This window comes from Neolamprologus brichardi, chromosome 11 (genome assembly GCF_056152115.1).
Source record: "Neolamprologus brichardi isolate AB-2024 chromosome 11, ASM5615211v1, whole genome shotgun sequence".
Classification (NCBI taxonomy): Eukaryota; Metazoa; Chordata; class Actinopteri; order Cichliformes; family Cichlidae; genus Neolamprologus; species Neolamprologus brichardi.
In genome coordinates this window covers 7510060-7532870 of record NC_142114.1, presented here as the reverse complement: position 1 = coordinate 7532870, position 22811 = coordinate 7510060, and the positions used below count along the sequence as shown (strand labels likewise).

Here is a 22811-nt window from a genome sequence, read left to right as displayed (position 1 = left end):
TGTCGTCGACTGATCAGGACACTCGAGCAAGGATTTTATTCTGAAATGTGCGACCTGACTCCTGTATCTCACTATGTGACTTGACGCTACTTGCCTCCGCAGTTGCACCGGCTTCTTTTGTGTCCTAGCGGGACGATTTACTTGAATTCATCCATTACCGGCCATCTGCCTGTCGTCGCCGTGACGCGGGGATCGCAGGGTGTTTTGCGCAGTCTTTACGCGAAGCTGATATGCGGAGAAAAGCTGGGATGTGTTCCCTGGACTCACTGCATTGATGTTCGTGAGCTTCTGTCATCACAGGCCTCATTCTCCCATTACTGGAGCTAGTTCCTCATTATAATGGTGCGGTGAAAAGGGCGTTTTGTTCCACGATAAGGTCAACAGACTGGCATATAAAATGAAGATTTGGAGCACGGAGCATGTTTTCAGGTTGGTCAGCACACTGAGCCGGCATGTCCTTGTCTTTAACTGAATGTAACCCGGTGCTTTAAACGGTGAAGCTCATGGCTCCATATCTCCAGTCAGTCTGCTCTATGTTAAGTCATGACGGTAAGTCTTTATATGGGCTTGACACCAGGAGGCATGCCACTGATGATGTTTCAAGGATGATCACTAACCACACCTGTCCAAGCCAGAGTGTGTCTTTCAGAAACCAACAATGGAAGATTTTTGATGGCAGCTGTTGTAACCACATTTAAACGTTATCTTGTACTGGTCTGTGTGCAGTTACCCTTGGGAGACGGTGATCAAGGCTGCTATGAGGAAGTACCCCAACCCCATGAACCCTAATGTGATCGGGGTGGACGTGTTGGACCGCAATCTGGACACAGAGGGCCGGCTTCACAGCCACAGACTCCTCAGCACAGAGTGGGGCCTACCGGCTATCGTCAGAGCGGTCAGTCATCAGCAGATACAGACATATAAAATGGTTCTCAATGTCTTGCAGGGTATCTGTTAAAGTGTTTCAAAGGAATAACAGCACAACAATACATTCACCTGTACTGACTACAAACAGTAATTAGGCTGTTGCCAGTACAGGTTTGATTGCCGGTGTGATTTAGTGTGTCTGTGCTGTATATTTCTGTCTGTAGATACTGGGAACCAACCAGACACAGACCTATGTGAAGGAACATTCCATAGTTGATCCAGAGGAGAAAAAGATGGAGTTGTGCTCAACAAATGTAAGTTAATACGGAGGCCTGCAGCTTGATAAATGCTTTTAAACAAAGTGTGGCACAGACTTTGTCACCATCTACTCTTTTATTTTCCAGATCACTCTAACTAACCTCATATCTGTGGATGAGAGGCTTCTATACAGACCACACCCAGAAAATCCTGAGGTGTAAGTAGTCTAACTTTTATTTTATTTGCGTGTGTTTAGAATGAATACAATCAGTCCATTTTTAAAGGGCTAAGAGATAGGACCCAGAATCAATGTGACACTATTTTTTTTGCAGAAACAAGATGTTACGGTAATGTTTTTCTGTTTAACGATGTCTCTGCCATCGCCTGTGCTCTCTCTGCTCAGGACTGTCCTGACCCAGGAAGCCATCATTACAGTGAAGGGAGTCAGTCTGGGCAGCTACCTGGAAGCCATGATGGCCAGGAGTATGTCAGCTAACGCCAGGAAGGTAACACATAATATGTTTGTCTTTTTATTTGTCTTTTGCACCCTGATTTGATGATGAATGCAGATTCAAATAATACAGTCTTTGCATGTCTTCTAAGTGGGCCTCTGCTTTCTCTGCTAGTTTCTTTACCACTCTGGCAGAAACACAGTCAGTGGTTTACAACCCCACCATGATGTTCACTGGCCAGTCTCTGGGCCTTGGTCTTGTTTTTAACCTTTCTTTCTTTCTCTCTGTGAATCTGTAGGGTTGGGATGCTATTGAGTGGATTATTCAGAACTCTGAAAGAGAAAATGTTCCTCTCTGTGACATTTACTAACGCTGGTAACTCTTCTTTTTGCCTTTCTTCGCAACTTTCTTCTTCATTCTTACCTCTGAAAATCCCCAAAGTTGTAAGTGCACAGAAGCCATAAAATTCTTAGAGCTTCTTTGTTTGAATTTACAGATGTTGAAGTGTACAGTGGCAACTATTTTCCCCGGCTACACCTCATAAACAACTGGCGATCCAGCATTTCTCTGGCCGGTGGTGGTCTGAGAGGGTTTTTTTCTGGATTTCTGTCTGAAACAGCACTGGAAGAACAAACAAAAAGTAACATTTTTGCCAAAGCTGAATGATTATTAAAAAGTATTAGAGTAGATTTTAAGAGATAAGGGGCCAACTGTGGTAGGCATAACTCATTGCTCACTGACTACTCATTAACTCATTAGCTGTTTAAAGAAGTGTTAGCAAAACAGAGAGCTGCATCAGCTTCACTGAAGGACCACCTGAAAACACTGTTTGAAATATTATATTACAGATGACTTTCACACCATGCCATATTATTTTTAAAACTCTAGGGAGGTGACGTGGTACAATGTTACTAATATGCAACCAACTTCATGATTTTATTTGAACTAATGTAGATTTTGTGTAGTGTCACACAACAGAGACTATAGTAGGAGTTTAAATTGGAAAGTTTTTATTGGTGCTTATTACTTGTTACAACGGGGCACAGACTGTAGATCATGTCCGCATGATAGTAGTAAAAAAAACAGCAAGAATGTGGGAGTGGGAAGAAAAATGTTTAGATAGACAATATCAGTTCTTTGACTTAATATCACAAAAACAAGATGGGAATGTATCATTAACATCGCCTTCTTTCTGTACTCTCAAAGCATCAATACACCGGCTTCTTTTTGATGTAGCATGGGCAGCAGGTTTGCAAGCAGGTTACTGAGGAAGAGGAGGTGTACAAATACGCACAGGCTAAACCATTTATAATGGCCTTAAGATGATGCCTGTGTATTGTTGCTTTGAGGGCAGTGCAATGCCTTTGCCAGTCACACCTGTCATGCTTCCACATGCTGAACTACTCCATAACCTGTATACCCTGAGGAGCAGGGCAGTACTGTATGTGCAATTCTGCATTGGGAGAAGCACAGCGTGCTAAATCAGCTTTCTGAGTAAAATTGAAAAAATTACATATTTGTATAAATATTATTTATTTAACAATGTGTGATAAAACGTAAATTATTTCATGTGTGTGTGGGTGTGTGTTCATTTCATGGGGGGGAAACGTTACATTTTCTTTTTCTTTTTTTTTTATTTGTAACTTGAAACAGTTGTCTTTCTGCAATGATTAAAAAAGTGTTTGAAAAATTGTTTTAGTCATTTAGATTTTCACTTCACAGCCGCAGTGTCATTTTATAGTATGAATCTCTCTATACAAGGCTGACGCTGCCTGAATTCTTTGGTTTGTGTCAGTAACATTCACGTTTGAAAAGAAGCATAAATCTGAGGCAAACCTCTCAGTAAATGTTGCACCATGACCACAGTGAACATACCAGAGTTTTTTAAACTGCAGTGTAGTTCATCATTTGTCCAATTGGGGGCACACAGATACCTATGGTGCGGTCTCTGTTCACCTCCAGCAAGAAACCTAGAAAATGTTTAAAAATTGTCCTCATGTACGCTCATTGTATACGCCGTTCAATAAATAAAGGAAACTTTTTTTTAAATTAACGGCACACTTAATGATCACGGTATTACACAAAGTCAGTTAAACTTAAGGGATAACAGTCTATCGAGTTTTGTGAATTCATTATGCTTGCTTTGGCAAACATGAAAGTTACGAGGTTCACAGATTAGGGGAAAAATTACAAGACAACCCCCCTAAGAGGGAATGGTTTTACAGGTGGTGCCCACAGAACCATTGCTCTCTCCTTTTCCCTGCTGCCTGATTTCTCTCTAACCCTGCTTTTTGCTTGCATCCTTATCACTACTGGTAACATGAGACAGTACCTGCAGCCCATTCAGGCTGCACAGGTAGACCAGGTCCTCCAAAATGGCACATGAATGTATGCTGTTGCAGGAATGTTTACTGTCTCAAAAGTGTTGCAGAGATCCCACAAGAGGGGCCATTACACAGGAAGCGAGGGAGGTAACCCAGCAGCACCAGTATCTGCTCCTTTGTGCAAAAGAATGGGGTGCCAGTGTTGGGCCTGGCAATTCTGGTGGTACTAAGAGAATGCACACTAAGCTTCATGGTACTGGTCTGAGAACTCCAGTCCTAGTAAATGACGTCAGGACATCATGCTAAGTCTGTTACTTCCCATTTTGGTCAGAAACATGCAGACAAGTAGCCAGCTGGAGGTGATTTTGTAGGACTCTAGCAGCACTCATGCATGCACAAAATAAGTCCTACCTAGCTCTCCTCAGATCTTCACACACTGGAAACCGTTCTCAGACACACACTAAATTTTCTTGCAACAGCACACACACACACACACACACACACACAGTACCACCCTGGAGGAGCTAGACTACCTGTCTAACCTCCTGCTACCAGAAGTGATGGGAAAACTAGCAAGAAGCTCCCTTATTTTGCAGTTGTTTCCACTCCAGAGCACTTGTCACTTTCATTTGCACCAAGGAAAGTGAACTAGTATACAATGGATTCTGCTTCCTAACTGGACAGATTGATTCCTTGAAGTTTAACTGTGTGTTATACCATGATGATCAAGTGCTCTATTCATTTTTTTCCCCCATAGAAAGGTGTAGCGACTACTCAGAAATGACACCAGCTTTAATGGCTCTTTTGCCCCCCTTTTATTAACTCAACAGAACATAAAGAGAATGCATTGCATAGCATGTACATCATTCTTCACTGTCTGATCAGTGAAGAAAAAAAAAAAAAAAAAAAAAAAAAAAAAAAAAAAAGTGAGTCTGGGTCAGACTGCACTTTTCCTTCAAACCCAAGTGCGCAAGCTGAGCCGCTTGCCAAAAATCTCATTAAGTAAACACAATCAGCTCGATGTCATGCGGGATATCTCAAACAGTTAACTTTGATGTGAGAGCCTCAGAGCTTAACCCTTCTGTAAATGAGACGTTTGATGTTTAAAATGATAATAAAAAAAAAAAAAAAAAAAAATAACAGCATTAGGATCTGAAAGCATTGCAAACAAGGCACAAGCTGTACCTATACGGCTTCAAGTTTCATGATAAAGGCACACACACCGCTGTTACACTGACTTTGATAACAATCTTTGGTAATACTGCACTCATGTGCTGCGGCTGTATCGCCTGCAACAGGAAAAAAAAAAAATCAAATCCATATAAAAGTGAAAAAGAAATCAAAATAGAAAAGACTATGACAGTGAGTCAACGTGTCAAAGCAATCATCACCCAGTCTAAACGGTTATTTACAACTCGTGCTTACATTCATTTTCTCTTAGGTACCGCTGCAACCTAACATTTACTTTTCTTCATCCCAGTTTCAAAAATGAATATTAGTACAGACTCCATCTAAACACCAAGCACACTGCACCTCCCCATATGAGCAATAACAAATACAACTTTAAAGAAATCGCTCTTCTTCCTTTGAATAGAACAATCACTGGAACCACTGAAATACAAGATTAAAATAAAAAACAAAATCCAAAAGAAAAAAAAAAAAAAAAAAGTGCTCAAATCTAAAGTTCAAAAGGTGCTTTTACTTTGCAAGTGTAATTTCAGAAAACACATTAAACTAAGATTGAACTCCAGCAGTTAAGTATTCCCTTCATTTCCTTCGCATGTAGCCCGATTTCCTCGACATCACTACTGCTCTTCGTCACGTCCACTAGCTTTCCACAGTTAACCCACTCTGATGGGTCCTCGGTGCTCGCTCAAAAGAAACCTGATTGCATAACTGTCCCGCTGCCTCAGCACTCTCCAGTCTCTTCTAAAATACATCCAAGAATCGTGATATTAAAGAAAACAATATGTACAGCAGTATGTACAGTCCGATCATCGGGATTTGGGGCGTCTGTGTGTGGGGGGGATCAGAATTTGAAAAGATTGATAAAGTCTTGAGGGGAGAGGGACATGGTGCAGCTTTCTGGGTTGTTGGCTGTGCAGGGGTGGTTTATATCCTGAAAGAAAAAAAGAAAAACAAACATTGCATGAATTTATAATGCCTTTCCCCCCCTCTGCTTTAAAAACAAGAACATTTTAGTTTCACATCTACACTGATCAAGTGCAAAATGAAAGAGAATGAAGCATAGTACCTTCCAGAAAAGGATGTGGCAGTGTGTGCAGAAGTGCAGGGTGTCGCTGTATTGCTCTCTGTGAGGATAGCAGCGGCTCAGCTTGAAGTACATTTTTTTCCACTCCAGGTGACCTTTATCTGACACCATCAGCCGCTTCCGGATCTAAAATATAAGACAGACTTTTAAAAAATGTTACTCAAAAAAAGAAAGAAAAATACTTCAGGCTTTTATTTTATTCATATACTACTAGTCACACTCAGAGTGAGATTTTAGAAACCTTAATAGATAGTTTTGTCATTTGGGGGCGGGGGGCGTCTATCCTGTAAAGCTTCTCTGTAACCCACTTTAGCCTATAGGTGAGAATCCCTCACTCACTTATCAAATGCATGCCTTTTGAGCATGGTGCTGGGTTACTGCCTCCCATTTTCCAGGCTAGCTTTATCACAGATGCCATAAAGGCCATCTGAACATTCCACATACGCAAGTGTTTGCATTCCCTTAAATTTCTACATGCCTGTCTGTCTGTGAAGTGGTACTGGCAGAGTTTCTTCCACAACAGCCGGTCCTCTGTGAGGGTCCCCAGCTCCGGACACACTTGGCCCAGGCTGACCAGGTCTCTGCCGTCAGAGAGACTGTGCATGATGTTCAGCTGCAGACTGGCAGGCAGGTCAGTCAGAGTCATGCCTGTATTTGTTGGCTAAAAAAAGAGATGAGAGAAAAGAAGAAAATCTATGATATAATAAAGATTTGCACCTCAGAGCCCCTCTGGAGTTCTGCATTGTAGGCAGATGCTTACCCTATTGATCTGGATGTTGTCCAGCTGTTGCTGCCACTGCAGGATGTTCTCCATTCGGTGTACCCAGATGTTGATGTTCCCCACCAGCACAGACTTGCCCATGTCCTGAACGAGCCCACACAGCGAGACATATAGGGTCTGCAGCAGCTCTTTGATGGGGCGGACATTCTGCTGGTCATCGAGGACTGTGGAGAGTTGGTCAACAGCCAAGATTAATGACCGCAATGACACAATGAAGTTTCAAGCCAAGTAGACAGCAAAAAAAAAAGTTAAATAAAAATTATTTATAAAAAAAAAACAAAAAAACCCCACCTCTATTAAACTAAATATTTGGGTGTGATGGAACGGCCCCGCAGAACTTCAAATATTTGGCAAAACAGTTTCATAACGCTACCTAAACAACCTGAATCTCTGTTTAGCAGAAGGAACATTTAGTTTACACTGTGACTTGCACTCGGGTCTGGTGACTGTCAGTGCTTTTCAGCGTGCCACTAAAGCACTGAACTCTATCCCCAGCCTTCTTCAGACATCACAAAGGTTCATTTCATCATATATCGAAAGCTTCAGCTTTGCTATACCTGCATTATTTCTGTTTACACTTTTGAGAAAGTAAGATGAGAAGAGTCGACTACGCTGTATACACAAGCTTAGCAAAGACTAAGTAGACTGAGGGGCAAATATTTAAGAACAGCACAGGGAAACAAAACGACATGAAAAGAAAATCATCTGACACACAAAAAGACTGAAATGAAGCGGCAGGGCATCAGAGCTCACCTTTCTGTACCACTCTTTCCAGAATATTCATGTAGTTCTTCTGCGCCACTCCACTGAGTGAGGGGAGCTGGGACTTGGCAATAAGCTCCAGGAGCTGGAGGAATGGGGAGGTGGGGGGGAAAAAAAAGAAACAACATAAATTTCATCCTGTCTGCAAGTGAGACGCTCTGTTCCACTGCCGTGTTTCTTAAAGATTGTTATGCTGCATTCTTACAAAGCACTTGGTTCTAACAAGAATTGCTGCCTAGAACAACTTTGGAGACGTTCCATGTGGTCATTTCTCGCAAGTGGAGCTGTGGACGTCTAACAGCATTCTAGGGCTTTTTTTTTTTTTTTTTTTTTTTTTTTAAGGGGAAGAAGCTACTCGGAAAGGTGTTGGATAAGAGCCCAGGCTGTCAACTAGGTCAGCCACCCCATGCCGGCACAAACAAGCTTTTAATCGTTTGAGTCCTGGTTTTCCTGTCATGTGAATTAGCCGAATCATTTGACAGAGTGTGCGTGACTATGTAAGCATGTGTGTGTGTGTATGTATGTCTGTTGCCGTTGGCTAGCGGACAAAGAGCGGGTTCCAACAGGGTGGCATGTCTGGCATGCAGCAGATGCTGTGACATCATGGAGAAACTCTCGCTCCTTTTGACCACGTCATGACCTTTGTTTGTATATGAGCGTACTGGTAAACTGCAGGGTACTTTCTGGGGTACTGGGATAGTGAAAAATAAGAACCAGCCAACCAGCCATCTTAATAATGCGTCATTTTTAACCAAATGACCTTTTTTTGACCCTTTTCATCCTCACGCTCCCTGTCAGCTTTGCCATTTTTAAGCTTCTTCACTCCTTCCTCACTGTCTTCTTCCCCCCCTCTTCCCAGCTCCATTCCTAAAACCTAATCCCGTGCCCTTCTTCTTTTAGCAGCTCATCAAGTGCTCCTCTCTTTGTAGAGCAGCCAGGCAGAACAATGTGCGTTTCCGTATCTACTTTTAGCTCCTGCAGTTCACTAAACTGCGCTTTATACTTTGGCGTGCGGCTCACACTTTTTCCACAAACACACCGACAGAATTAGACACGCCACATCCTTTTGACAGAGTGTGCGTGACTATGTAAGCGTGTGTGTGTATGTATGTCTGTTGCCATCTCTGCATTGATGCTCATTTTAAAGTTACACATGGCTTGTCCTTGAAATAACCTACGTTCACTGGCTGTGAGATGAAAAAGAAAAGAACAAAGAAAAAAACAAAAACAAATGGAGGACCACTTGCCTTGTCATGGAAGAATCTGATCTGTGTAACTGAGACAGAGTTAAATGAACCCGCAAATGCCATCAGACACAACCAGTGAAGAGCAGTGACCTAGGACACTGTGTCCAGACCAGGCGCTAGTGTTTCACAGCCATATTGTTCTTTGGGCTTACCACACTACACCGAACTCGTTAACTGGAACCTGAACTAAAAGGTCAATCCCAAACTCCAACAGAGATGTTAACAAATAGATTTACTGCAGATATTTGGCTAACTCCTAACACTTATCTGGACTACCAGATTATTTTGTATTCCGATAAGATTAGAGCCCAATCTCCATTTATGGGTTTGACACTGTATAAAATACGATCCCCTGAAACCTCACTGTTCTGCCAAGTCCTCCTGAAGAAGGCTACAACTCATTTAAATGCTTCCTTATATAAGAACGACACAGAGATACTCAACATAGAGAGGGAAAAAGAAAGACAGAAATGTGACACTGGACCACTGGATGAGTGAGGAGAACACATAAGGAGGGTGTTTAACCTGGCAGAGGCCAACGTATCTGTGTTTGTGTTTGCAGAGGGGTCTGAATCATCTGACTACCACCGGGTTTGGTTTCGTAAAGCAACTGTCAGGTGGTCGCACCTCACTGCACAGCTGTCACCCTCCTCGTGCATACACACTCCCCCACCTTCGCCTCACATGTGAGCACATGTGGGAGAGCTGGTGTTCAGTTCAGTGAGGAAGAAGCTCCAAATTCGACTAGATGATGGCACGCGAGCATCACTTTTTCGTTCGTCTTTGTCAGGAATACCCACCAAGCTGAATCTGTTTAAACTCCGTGCACGTGTGGATGACTTTCATTAAAGAGTTTCCCGTGCATGGCCTTCCAGGTTTTCTGTTCGTATCCCACAATGCTACTGACACTAATATCTCCCAATTGGTCATTTAAGCTCACTGCATGATCCATCTGTTCCTCGCTTAATCCTATGGGATACCAACATGCTTTGGCAATCATATTCCAAAACAAAAAGAGCCACACTGTGTCCCTACTTCAAACACACACTCCCTGGGTCCCTATCATCAGCACTGAGAGACTCTTGTCTGCAGAGCATTGATAAGAAGCTGGCAGAGGCCTACACACCCTCTTAACCTTAAGCCTTTCTGTGCCACTGACAAACAGATCTCCCATTAACAACCACGGAGAAAGACAAACAGAAAGAGACGGCACAAACTAAGAAGAAAGGAAAGAAACGAGAACTCACTCTGACAACGTAATTAAATCTCCTCGTGTCCTTGATGGCGCTGCAGAAATCTAAGCGGTTGAAGGCCTCTCCCAGTGTACAATATCCGTGGCGCTGGGAGAATTTAATTATCAGGGTATTAGATTGCAATCCTCAGCAGGAGTATAGAGTTTTCTCAGCATGTTTACATTAGCAATGACAATATGAAAAGTTGATGTGAAGCGGAATGAGTCGGTTTGTTACCTCCTTGGTGCTTCCTTTATGAACATAAATCCATTTTTCCCTGTGAAAATCTGTGAGAAAGCAAAGTGTTTACGTTAGTGGCCTGCCCTCATTAAGCGGCTTATAAGCACTGTGACAAATGTATTCAGCACAAATAAGTTTTCAGAGCTGCCTTTGGAAAGGGACTTTATGAAATGCAGGAAAATGACTAAACATCAGTGTCATTAGGAGGTGCTCCACCAATGCCTTCCCTTCCAGCTTTCTCCTGCTTGTATTAACTACTCACTTAAGTTTGATGCATTGCTATGTGATTTATGACTCCCACGCATTAAAACTAAATATTTTGCTTCCTTTTTTTGTTTTTAATAAGGACTCACATGGGACTTTTGTGTTGTTGTTCATGAAGTCTTTTTTCCTCTTCTTGGCAGCCATGTCATAGCTGAAAGAAAGCAGCAGGTTCTCCTTGTTAAAACTCTCCTCCTCCTCGGCCTCTTTGCAGAAGCTGCAAAAACACAAGGACACATTTATTTATTAATTTATTTTGAACTGCAATCCACTTTCCTTCTACACAAAGAGCAACTCCAGCATCAAAACCAAAGAAAAAAGTGTAACTTGGGCCGTGTTGAAATGACTGTAGCTCATCTGGAAAGTTTACAGGTCTTTGTTAATCCACTCACTTGTTTAGGGAGGTTATTAATAGCTCGGTGATTAGCCTAGGAAAGTAACATAGCAACCAGAAACACACAAAGACACTGAGGTGAGTGAGAAGGAAACGACACCGAGGTGGAGGCCTAGAGTTGTTTTTGGTTTTGTTTTTGTATGTGTGTCAGCCTGCTTCTGTTCATAATGCTGTTTGGACTTGTGAAGAAAGTCCCTCCTCCCTCCATCTCTCTCTAACCGAACAAAAGTGATGGCGCATTTCAATTTCCAAAGCTCCTCAGAGACAGCGCCATTTCTTAGCTCTCGGTTAATGACCAACCTCTGCACGGAGACATTGTTGTTTTTGTCGTCGGTTGTTGTCTTTTTCCATCCCTCTTCGGTTTTCACCCAGCTCTGACCCGGCGACCTCCAGTCCTGTCCGAGAAAAGGCATCCTCACTCGATGACGCTAACTTAAACAAAGTCAATAAATGTGTGAGAAATCTTTGGAAAGCCCTCTGATTTAGCTTATTATGTAACCACCCCCCGCTTCTAAGTGCTTTGTTTTGCCCCCTGTGTTTCTAGCCTACTGTTGACATTGCGCAGCTCTTCTTTATATCCTCCAAGTGAGAACCCGGAAACACGCCAGCTCCGCCCACTTTGGAAACTTCCCCGCAACACGTGGCTTTGTTTATCAACTCCAGCGTTGCACAACCTCTCGGAGAAGCGAGCGGAGGAATCAACACTCCTCATGTCATGGAAAATAATGACAGGGGACACCAACAAATATTTTAACACATTGGAGGAAGGCGTTTTTTAATGTGTACAGACTATTATGTAACTTTGAGAAAGTCAATTTCAACTTCATTTTAAAGTAGCTGCTTGGACTTAGAGATGTTTTGTGTCTTTTTGCAGTCGTTTGATTGACTTGTGTGTACTCTTTGTGCTTGATTCATTTTTTTCTTCTGTTTTTTTTTTTTTACATTGAGACACTGCTACTTTCCTGGCTGTGGTTCAGTTCAGGTACAAGGAATAATCATTGTTACACTCATAAATCTACTATCACTACTGCTGTCTTTGATGACTGGGTTAAATATAAAGAAAATAACACTTGGTAAACAGAAAAATAATATACCACACAAATTTGCATGCTCAAACGAGAGCTGGGTTAAATTCATACTGATTTGATCCCATCTTCCTTAATCACTATTCAATAGTTTACAAATCAAGCATAATTTCCAAATATGCTGTGTAAGCCATCCTGCAGCAAACCTCTGACTTTGAGGAAGGCACACTGAAAGCCTGCCTGTTCAAACAATAACATTTTTTTTTAATGCCTGATGGATTGATGTTGATAAAACACAGTTTTTGTTCAGGAAGCGGTCTGCTCAGCCTTATCAGCGCTCGCTTTATGACACTGTAAATCTATAAGGGGGGAAATTACACTGCAATATCACAGCTAAGTGCCCTGATTCTCGGTCTCACTCTGTATTATAAATAGACTGATTTGTCCTCTAGATTCTTCCAGGGTATTTGGCCACACTGTGGATTGTGAAGGAGTGTGTTTGTGTCTGTATGTGTGTGTGTAATTCAGGGGGCTTACCAGTGTGTTTCAGTTTTCCCAAAATGGCCCAGATTGATCCGTGAAGACAGGATGAGGGTATTTTGTTGACTTTGGCCCGCGTTACAGAAGATAGCGTTTACAGGTCACTGGGTCGGATCTTATCAGCTTCATTAAACATGTGACATGTTTACACATTAATCTGTATGTGGCTTTTCGGAATACACATTAAAAGTTTATGTCTATGTGTTTACAGCTTTAATCGCTTTTCTCATGCCACCCTTGAACTTTCAGTGCAATGAACAAGCGGTCACATTGAAAAAACAAAGATAAAAGCAATTGATGAAGAAGTGCCTTTAAGATCTTGCAACACACACCCTGGTCTGGTCAACCTGTCTTTTAGCTGCGGATATAAATGTCAACTTTCTAAAAATTGCTCCAACATAGCAAACACTTCTCAGTAAACTGCTGCAATGGCAGCTGTGCACGCATGTGTGTATCTCAATCCATGTGAGGGAGCGCTTACAATGCTGTCGTATATCACGACACGTTATATGATCAGGAAAAACATGTTATCACTGGCACATGGTTTCCCTCCAAGAAGCACTTGTGCTTTGACACATTAGGCCGTGCAGATGTGGCTCGTGTGGTTTTTGTGCTGCTGATGGTCACAAACTACCCCGCAGCGCTACAAATGTATTTCCGCTTCTTCTTCCTCTATTTATTTCTTTGCCTTTTTTTTACCATGTAGAAAAAAAATCCACCTCAGACTGTATATTACAACTTCATGGCTCAAGCTTTTGAAACAGATGTTTGTGGTTTTAATCTAACATCTTGATATATGTAGAAGGCCTGCGAACACTCTCTGCTAGATACAATAGAGCCATACGGGGCATATAGTCTCAGCAGCTGCAGAGCTGTTTGTGTAGAAGTAGTTCCCCATATGGGTGACCATAGAGAGTGTGTAAGAAGTGGAACTGAAAAACCTAAAATGTATTACTGTGTGAACTTCAGGGTAATGCAGTAATATGCTGTGAGTCCCTGAAGTCTGATTAAGTCTATTTGTAGACTAGGCTGAATGGCAGGCTGGAAAGTCCCAGCAAGTGTAGTCAGTTAGTGACTGACCAAGAAGGCAGCTATGACCTAAGATTCTAAAGAGTCTGGGTTTAGTTTACTCATGGAATGACCAATGATGTAGCCCTACAGAGCCAGCATGTGTGTATGTGATGCATAAATGTATATTTTTTAACTTTATACATTTTCTATATTTATATCTAGATAAATGTTTAAATATGCTGAAATATATCTTTCTCTGATATGTTTGTCAACTTAGAACTTAGGAAAGGTCGTCAGTGAATGATCTTTTCCACTCTCACCTCTGTCTGTTTTTGTTGTGATGTTGTGACCAGACACGGCAGCCGGTCAGCCCCACTTGAAACGCCAAACACCTTAATCACAAACACACACACACATATATATGCACACAGTTACACAAACACATACACCTGTTGCTGCTCCTCTTGGGTGGGTTTCATCACTCGGTCAGGTTCTCTGTTGTGAAACCCCCCGCTCATGAGTTTCTCTCGAGTCTTCGCTCACATCTGCCAGCTTGCACGGAAACCGGCCGGGCCACATGCCTCACGTGGTGTAACATTTGCCCTTCTTGTTTGTTGCTCAAAATAACATCAGATCACCTATAGGTTTTCCAGTCACCCATCCACACCACCTTGTCTCGGCCACTCCACCCACTGTCCCCTGGGCTCCGTTTGCTGGCAGCAAAACGACTGAAACATCTGACCCAGTGACTTATGGTTTCAAAAAATGTCCCCTCTGGTCACATTGTGTTTACGCCATACGAAAGGCTGACATTACATTGCAGATGCCACTGATGAATAAAATGATGTAATCTCTTTAACTGCTGCTTAAACTTGCACTAAAATCATTCTATATGAAGCTGTTTGTCCTGCATATCTTCAGAATTTTAGCATACATCTAATTTGTGAACCATAACAAATCAGTGAGTCAGATGGGATTCGTGAACTCAATTCCCACTGTCACAGGGCCAGCAATGATGTTCTCACTGGGTAAAAGTTCAGCATGTTCTTTACAAAAGGGTAACGTTTCGTGGTTGCATTCTGTATCTCCATGTGTGTGGAGAACAGGAACCTGTCTGGACATGTTGAGATCCAGTGTGAGAGGGTTCAAACAGACATACGATGAGACATACAGGGCACCGGCTCAGATTGCGATTCACTGTCAACAGACCAAGAACTGCTGAGTCATACTGTGGGGATGAAGAAAGACCACATATATATACTGGGATTTTATTTTCAAGCTGTACAAAAACGAGTAAACAACAGTACAAAAACATTAAACATGAACATTTAGAACAAATTATTTCAGCATTTGATGCAAAAGTATGCTCGGCACTCAAAGTCCCAAAACAGTGGACCTTCTGGTATGCTTTTATTTTGATTTCAGCACTGCATTAACAATCTCTTGCTCTTTATCACGTGAATTTCACCACTGTTTTCATTAAAGTGACAGAACTTGATCCAAGGCTTTGCTGCTCACACCAGCAGGCTCAAACCTACGAGCTGCACACACAGCTTTGAGTTGCACCAACCGGTACACAGCCCTCTTGATTTAAACATGACAGGTGAAATCTCTGGATTTAGAGCAGGCTGAAAATAGCACTCTCGCCCATTGTGAAGCATGACAGGTTAAGAGCAGGCTATGCAACAAGAGTCGTCTTCTTTTATGCGAGTCAGAGTCAGGCGTTAAACAACAACACGGAAAAGTCGTGGAATAAATACTTGATAACATTTAAATACTTTAGTTTTAAATTGAAAACATTAAAAAATGAAAATGACATTTGTTCTATAAAATATTGAAGTCAAAACAAAACAAAACACTACTGCCTGCCTAATTTATGATTTCGACCATGTCTGTGAGACACATGTGAGAGTCACGGAGCCGTGATCGAACAGTTTGTAAGGCAGACTCCCTTTACTTGTCCATGTGTCTGTTTTCGGGTCGTAACACTCAACAGCGTCCGAGTCTTCAATAACGTCGTGGCCATTGATGTAACGTCCGCCTGTTACATACAGTTTGTTACTGAGAACGGTGGCTGAGTGGTGCATCCTCCTCTCCTTTAGGTTGGCACACTTGATGAATCGGTTGGCCTTGGTGTCGTATGCAATCATCCTCCTGGTGTATCCTGTGACAGAGAAGATATTATGATATATATATTCATATGCAGTAGTTTGGTATGTAGTGGTGATGAAATTGTAAAGTGATCCATCAAGAATTTTGCAAGAATCCCTTTGTTTTGTTGAAGAATACTGTAAAAATCCCATTTTCCTAATGGACCGTGTATGAAAGTTCATTCCAGGCCCCCAGTGAAATGACACAGTTATCATTATCACATGTGCTTGTTTATTCTATCTTTCTTAGCCCTTTTACCTCCAATGATGTAGATTTTCTCATCCATGACCACAGCAGGAGCAGAAACATTCTTCACTGTTCTGTTCTCCATCTTAGACCACATGTTCCTGGCGATGTGATACACCTACACAGGGGAGAGGAGAAGTAAAAAGGGTGAATGAATAAATGTGAATGGATGAAACAAATGACTGCAAAGGTAACAGGTGTAGTAATACCTGTATCATTCTGACAGGGTTGTGCATGGCGTCCTCTCCTCCAAACATGTAGATCCTCTGGTTAGTAGCGGCCACCGCGGGGTGCTGTACAGCCTCAGGCATGGGTGCCATCGACTCCCACAGATTGAACATACTGTTGTACCTGATGAGAGCATTGAGAGATGTGTTTGCTCATGTGTGTCATTCTGTGTATGCAGAGTTTCTTGACTAAGGACGAACCATCTCACCTCTCCACGCTGCCTGTCAATCGCCTGTCAGGTCCAAGGCCGCCCAGGGCAAAGATGAAGTGGAGGTAGGAGACGCTCTGGTGGGCAAAACGTGGCTCTAACATAGGCTCTGCTGTCCGCCAGTGGTTGGTCTTAAGGGAAAGGGTATAGACAGTTCTACTGACTTCGCTGTTCTTCGGATTTGTGGTCAGACCTCCGATGACATAGAGGATACTGTGTAGGGCAACGTAGGAGGCTTTGTAGAGACGAACAGGCAGCTTAGCAAGCCACTGCCACATCTGGCTCCTCTCATCGAACACTATGGCCTCCCTTGAGGTTTGCTCGTTATTCTTCCTCCCTCCTACCACCACCAACGTGTCATGATAGCTGTAGCGCCTTGGCGCAACCCAGGGATGTTTAAAGTCCGCTGCGATGTCTCCACTGCATTTTGTGCTAACAGAGAACATGAGGCGTCTAACAGATTCTATGAGTTCAGTGCAGAGGGTGGAGGACTGGATCAGAGGATCACTGGCTATGAACTGGAAGAGGTAGGTGGGGTGGATATATCGAAGGCGAACCTTCTTGAAAAGGTCACTGATAGCACCTCGCCTGGACAAAGGATCGTGATGGATCCAAGCAACAAGTGTCTCAAAAACCTGCTCCTCCTCTGCACAAAGGGAATCATCCTCTAGGTATCCCATGAGCTCCGGCAAAGACAGCTCACACAGGTCCTCAGATATTGACACGTCGCAGAAGCTCTTCATGGCCATCTCTTTTGCTTTGTCTCTTAAACTTTTACAGCTCATGATATCAGAAAGTCGTATCATGCTCAAGCAGTTGTCTGGGCTAAGCTGCTCCTGCAGAAAACTCGAGCAGGCCTCAAAAAGGCGGCCATATTGCAACATGGATGCTGCCTGCATCAGAGGAAGCACGTCATCCATGCTGATGCCGATGAGTCCTGTGTAAACATAGTCGATAATGCTGCTCAGAATGGTGGACGTGATTCCCTTTAGGTCTATTTTGGTCTGCTGTCTCTCCACAAAGTTGTTGCAGAACATGGCTCTGAAGTAAGGGCTGCTGGACACCAGGACATTTCGGTGACAGGGGATCTCTGTATTATCTGAACACAGCAGCACATCAGTCAGGATGTTCTCCTGTCTCAGTCTGTTGAGCTGCAGGAGCAGGTTGGAGGACTGCTCTTTGTCTTTGAAATGGTAGACCTCACGTGCTGGTTGATCCATGCTGAGAAAAGAAATCAGGCTCAGATTATCACCTGCAACTTGTTATTCAAGCCTATGAGCAATGTGATCACTTACTCACTGTGCTCGCTGTGAAGTTATGTTTATTGGCTTAATGCTGTCAGAATACCAGCTTTTTATTGTGTAGTTCGGTTTACCATATTGGGATTCTATTTCTTAGATGAGCTAAGTCCTTTCTGCTTTTTTCAGTGATTTGATGAACGAATATTGTATGAATCAATCAAGGAAACTATTTTCCTGCAAATACACGTGGTTAGCTTTTCCTAAAATTCTGCTCCAAATGTCTAGTTTTAAAGTTTGCAACCCTTTCAACTCATAACAGAAACATAATCTTTGTTCAGGCAATAGTTGGACCATATTTAGCCTTTTTAACCACACACAGATACTCAGTGAGGCCTACAGCATGGCTGTCTGATCGTTTTGGAAACTAAGTCGAAAAATCTGATGAAACACCCATGAAATTATTTTTCTTGGTGAGGTGTCATGGGACAGATGATGATTTTGTGTTTTGTGTTTATGTGTGGCAGTGTTTATGCTTATGAGCTTCAAACGTTTTTTTTTTTAAGGTCTTTAAAGTCAGTGAATGTAGCTCCATCTTTCCAAGTTCATGCATTAGATATTAGTACAAATTGTGCAAACTAATGCACATGGTTAATACCAAATGTCACATACTGTCAAAACTAAGTATTAAATGCTGTACAGCTGTGGCTCAAGGGGTAGTGCAGGTCATATACTAATCTGAAGATTGGTGGTTCGATCACTGGCTGCTACAGTCTGAATGCCAAAATATCCTTGGGCAAAATACCCACTAACCCATAGCTGCTCGTGTGAATGTTAGATAGAAAGAACTTATGCATAGAAAATAGAAGGGAATAGGAGAAATGAGGCAAGTTGTATAAAGTGCTTTGAATGCTCAGAGTAGAAAAGCACTATATAAGAACCAGTCCATTTACCATTATAAATTAACATTTATTTCAGCATATGAAATAAGTATATTTCAGTATATGTAAGGTACTGTTAAGGTTAGACATCACACAGAGCAGATTCAGTCCTCCTTGCAGCCTTACATGAATACGGCTCTTACCTGTTGGGGTTCTTTCACGGTTTCTTGGGGGTCCCACTGTGTTCAAAGTAAATTCTCAGCATCAAATATGATGTCTGAACATTCTCCTTCCCTGTCTTCCTCTTTCTTCTATTAAATCGATGTGACTGTACGCTCCTCTCTCTTTGTAGAGGTGTGTTGCGCACTGTTTGTTGTTATGGTCTCTTTCCACGAGGCCCGTGTGTACATTCCTCCCCTAAAAATAGAGCTTGTCTTTGGCAGCTCTACTGCTGCAGACACATGTGACATGCTAGAGAGCTGTCTCAGAGTCTGTCTGGATTTACCACCAAATCTGTATTGTTCCTTTATTTCTTATTCTTTCTCTCTCCCTCTTCTTCTGATATTATGTTCTTCCTCTGTTTATTAAACCCACATGAGACCTCTCTTTTCTTCTTTATAGCTCGCATTCCTACTCACTCCATCAGCTCTATCTCTGTCTGGCACATGATTGCAGCAGTAAAAACGGCACTGATACTTGATAACACTCATTTTTGCTGGCTGCTCATTCTGCTGGCTGGCTCATAGAACACATAGAGATATAAAAACAGGATTATGTTGCAGCAGAAGCGACATAAACAGAGCGATACGAGGAGGTTTCAGCAGGATTCCAGAAAAAAGAACATGGAAAACACTTTGGCCACAACATTACAAACAGTTCGCCACAAGTTCAGTGAAAATGTCTCCGATTTATGTAACCTCAGCCAGAGGCTTGGGTTTAATGGAAGAACATGAGCGGTGCTTTGTGTGTTGATCCTTTATGCATAAAGAAATATCCTAATTTAACTGTATATCAGCAACAGTTGCTTGCATTCCCTATCTTTGTGTGTTTTTTAAGCTCATTTCCATCTCATTTTTATGCTCTCTGAAACAGATAGAGCCTATACAGCAGCTTTCATGGAATGCGTCATTCAAGTGGCAACAGGATATTCATTAAAGCTGGAGAAGACTCAAAGCTTGCTGGGTCTTTCTTAAATATGGGCACTTACATTTTTATTTTTTTTTTAAATGAAAAGCCATTTTCAGTAATCGCAGTTACAAATGTGGCATGTTTTCTCGTGTTTGTGGGATTTTGTACAGAGCTTGGCAAATTCAAGATCAATAGCTGCCTGGGTTGCCATGGCAGTGTAGATTGTAGGTTATTGTACAACAGCACCAGCAGTTCACATCATAGAGCACTTGCACTTACTGGCCATCTTATGTTGACATCTTGTCCTGTTGCTTGTGGGCAAATGCGAGCATATCACTGCTTACACAGTTATAGCAACAATAACAACAACGAAATAAAGTGAAAATGAAGGCAGGCTGTAAACAGCAAGAACTGAGGTCACAATAATCACACGTGTGATACCACAGGATAGTACTTCTTTGCATTTTAAGCAGACACAAATAAACAGCGCCATCTAGTGGCCGAGCGTTGGGTAAATACACAATTCATTATGAAAAAGAAAAACAATTTCCTTTCTAATTAACGCTTAAACCTTTGTTGTTTGTGCTTACGGTGTTCTCAGTGACAGTACACAACAAAGACATCATTTATTTTCCAATAAACTAAAGTGTTGGTGGTTTTTTTGCCTGCTAATTGTATCATGAAACAAAATGTCAAAAAATTAATATCTGCCACTACGTGCTCCTGTCAAAGGCAAACGCTTAACTCGTTTACCCGGGAGACCGCACTGTCATTTTATCACCCACACTCTCATATTCAGCGCCGCGATTGCATCTTTTAAAAGTTAAGCACATCGTCTTCTATCTCTGTTCCGTCACCTTGACAAAAAGGACTCATTAATGTCTGCCTGTAGGCAACAAGTTATATTAAAAGTTAAAGCTTCGGCGCACACTTTTCATAGCGCAGCGTTTTCATACAGCAGCTTAACTGTTGCCACCCACTGCCCCGTGCTGTGTCTTCATATCACCAAATGATTATCTTCTCATAAGCACACGCACTAATAGAGCTTATACACCCAGGGGGATTTAGATCTCACCGATTACTCTTGTGTTTGTGTAGGTGTGAGTGTGTGTCAGACAGCTCTCCTTGGTCAAACAGAAGCGACATGTGCAGCTCTGTCCTTCACCTAATTTCGCTGTACTCTGCGGCACTCAGTGCTGCAGGTAATAGTTTGTTTTCCACAAAGAAAGCCCCCCCTACTTATTACATGTTTTCATTCTTAATCCACAAATATGAGGAGCTGAAATTCAGGTTCTGTGGGAGACACAAGGGCTAAAGAAAACAGACCACTGGCTATAAAGAAAAGGTAAAGGTTGGGAGGAGTGCTCATCCTTGTACAAACTCACGCAATGAGTCCCCTTCATTTGTGTTTGCTCATTTTTATTAAATCAGAGTGAAAGTGAATAAGATCATTTGCATCAGTGCTATTTGCACTATTCTGCAGAGCGGTACCAAAAAGACAACGCAGTACAGGACAAATCATATTATCTGAGATTACTGTGCTCGTAGCTAGTTTATCACGCACCACACAAAGCCAACTGTCTGCTCAGTTTGAATCAGTGTTCCTCAGTTGCACCCAGACCCCCAAAAAAACATTCTCTTGTTATTTTGTAATGAATTTCAGACTTGGGCCCAAAGTAAACTGGATTGTCACTCTGTCATGTCTGTTTAGATATCTGGCCTTTGGCACCGGAGCAGCGATTTTTGCGCTTGACTAAGCTCACTGAAATGTTCAGCCCAAAACGAGCTCTGCTTCCACAGCGCAGACAAAGATAGCTGGGTATACCTGTGATTTATGCCACTCATTATTTCGTGACATGATTCATGACTCACATTAAAAACGTGAATTATTAGAGCACCTTCTAAAGCTCTGTGGGGGGAAAAAAGTACTTGTCATATGAGGCGCAACATCTTTCAAGAAATTTATAATAACGCCAGGGTTCACTCACCTGCTGATCACCTGGAACATGCTTTAACCTTGTGAGGTTTAAGCACCACTGCCACCCTCACCATGTGCTTTGGAGAATAAAATATGGACTGAGGACACTGGTAGAAACACTCAGAGAACAGTATTCAAAAGCCAAGAAATAGTAATTATTAAAAAAAATCTCAGATTCTCAGGGTTAGAGGAGTTATCGATAATGACTTCATGACTTCCTGATGAGGGGAGAAATGACTCCGTGAGATTTACTGTGCAACAGGAGAAAATGTGACTGGTGTGTTGATGTAGATGTGTGTGTTCAGTGTGTAAATCCCTTTAACATTTTAAATGTAATCTAGTTTGGGAATGGTGGGCTGGGATGAAGGTTACTATGAATGCTATCAAACTGTTGGTGAGAAAATGTTGCTTTTCCAGCCTCAGACGTTCTTACAGTGGTAACATTTTTTCTCACTCGATTTAAGCATGAGTCCAAGATAAAGGTTGAAAAATGTAGACGGGAGTATTATGAATATTACGGAGTGGAGACTACCTCCGTTATTCACATCACTTTACTATTGGACTGTTTTATTTTAAGCACACAGATGGTGCTCTCTCTATCGCTTTCTTCCTCTTTCCAATACCACGTTCAGACCAGCAGAGTATCCAGCAGGTGTCAGGCCAACGTTATGCAAATTTCAGAGTGGTTAGGGAGCTTTAAAGGCTACGCTCACAGTCAGTGTGTCAACAAAACAGACGCATAAACTGCTGAGATGAGAGATGAGAATTGGCTGGCGTGACAGAACATTTTCGAAGAAAAGAAACCAAATAGAGGCGTGAGACTTGAACGCTTTGGGTTATCACGAAACGTTATTTTCTCAGCCGTACACACACATTTATGGTGCAAACTTTAAAACACCCATTTAATCAGAGTGTGATAACCTTCGAATCAGTCTGCCGTGGAGCATTATTCCCAGGCGTAAAGAGATACATGCCAAGCAACTCTGAGATCAGTAATCTGGGTTTTGATGGAGAGACGTCTACATGTAAATCAATGGCTCCAGGGGTGGAGAGGGAGGTGTGAGGAGTAGCCTACAGAGACAAAAAG

General features: G+C 42.2%; 3 protein-coding genes across 3 annotated transcripts; 1 reads left to right on the top strand and 2 right to left on the bottom strand.

Annotated features, from left to right (window-relative positions):
• The first annotated feature begins 76 nt into the window (after positions 1-76).
• Positions 77-3246, top strand: prelid3a (PRELI domain containing 3A). Its single transcript, XM_006794917.3, has 7 exons — positions 77-429; positions 727-895; positions 1092-1181; positions 1272-1342; positions 1529-1631; positions 1876-1952; positions 2074-3246. Exons 1-6 carry the CDS (start codon positions 398-400, stop codon positions 1945-1947), a joined length of 537 nt encoding a protein of 178 aa, XP_006794980.2. The 5' UTR covers positions 77-397; the 3' UTR covers positions 1948-1952; positions 2074-3246.
• A 1786-nt stretch (positions 3247-5032) lies between these two features.
• On the bottom strand, positions 5033-11653 carry fbxo32 (F-box protein 32). Its single transcript, XM_006794919.3, has 9 exons — positions 11391-11653; positions 10789-10913; positions 10433-10482; positions 10211-10303; positions 7708-7801; positions 6934-7118; positions 6652-6834; positions 6156-6299; positions 5033-6020 (listed from the first exon to the last, which is right to left on the bottom strand). The coding sequence occupies exons 1-9, from the start codon at positions 11501-11503 to the stop codon at positions 5931-5933; spliced, it is 1077 nt and encodes a 358-aa protein (XP_006794982.1). The 5' UTR covers positions 11504-11653; the 3' UTR covers positions 5033-5930.
• A 3305-nt stretch (positions 11654-14958) lies between these two features.
• LOC102787768 (kelch-like protein 38) lies at positions 14959-19110 on the bottom strand. Its single transcript, XM_006794920.3, has 5 exons — positions 18822-19110; positions 16500-17720; positions 16273-16414; positions 16076-16181; positions 14959-15830 (listed from the first exon to the last, which is right to left on the bottom strand). The coding sequence occupies exons 2-5, from the start codon at positions 17717-17719 to the stop codon at positions 15541-15543; spliced, it is 1758 nt and encodes a 585-aa protein (XP_006794983.2). The 5' UTR covers position 17720; positions 18822-19110; the 3' UTR covers positions 14959-15540.
• Positions 19111-22811: the final 3701 nt, after the last annotated feature.

What these genes read in the sequence shown, in the direction of transcription:
- prelid3a (XM_006794917.3), top strand. Translation starts at nt 398, where the DNA reads ATGAAGATTTGGAGCACGGAGCATGTTTTCAG. An exon ending in TGGAGTTGTGCTCAACAAAT is followed by an intron (nt 1,182 to 1,271) that starts GTAAGTTAATAC and finishes TTTATTTTCCAG; the next exon opens with ATCACTCTAACTAACCTCAT. An exon ending in CACCCAGAAAATCCTGAGGT is followed by an intron (nt 1,343 to 1,528) that starts GTAAGTAGTCTA and finishes CTCTCTGCTCAG; the next exon opens with GACTGTCCTGACCCAGGAAG.
- fbxo32 (XM_006794919.3), bottom strand. Translation starts at nt 11,503, where the DNA reads ATGCCTTTTCTCGGACAGGACTGGAGGTCGCCGGGTCAGAGCTGGGTG. An exon ending in GGAAAGAGTGGTACAGAAAG is followed by an intron (nt 7,119 to 7,707) that starts GTGAGCTCTGAT and finishes AACTCTCCACAG; the next exon opens with TCCTCGATGACCAGCAGAAT. An exon ending in GCCACATCCTTTTCTGGAAG is followed by an intron (nt 6,021 to 6,155) that starts GTACTATGCTTC and finishes TTTTTCTTTCAG; the next exon opens with GATATAAACCACCCCTGCAC.
- LOC102787768 (XM_006794920.3), bottom strand. Translation starts at nt 17,719, where the DNA reads ATGGATCAACCAGCACGTGAGGTCTACCATTTCAAAGACAAAGAGCAG. An exon ending in ACCCTGTCAGAATGATACAG is followed by an intron (nt 16,182 to 16,272) that starts GTATTACTACAC and finishes TCCCCTGTGTAG; the next exon opens with GTGTATCACATCGCCAGGAA. An exon ending in GAAAATCTACATCATTGGAG is followed by an intron (nt 15,831 to 16,075) that starts GTAAAAGGGCTA and finishes TCTCTGTCACAG; the next exon opens with GATACACCAGGAGGATGATT.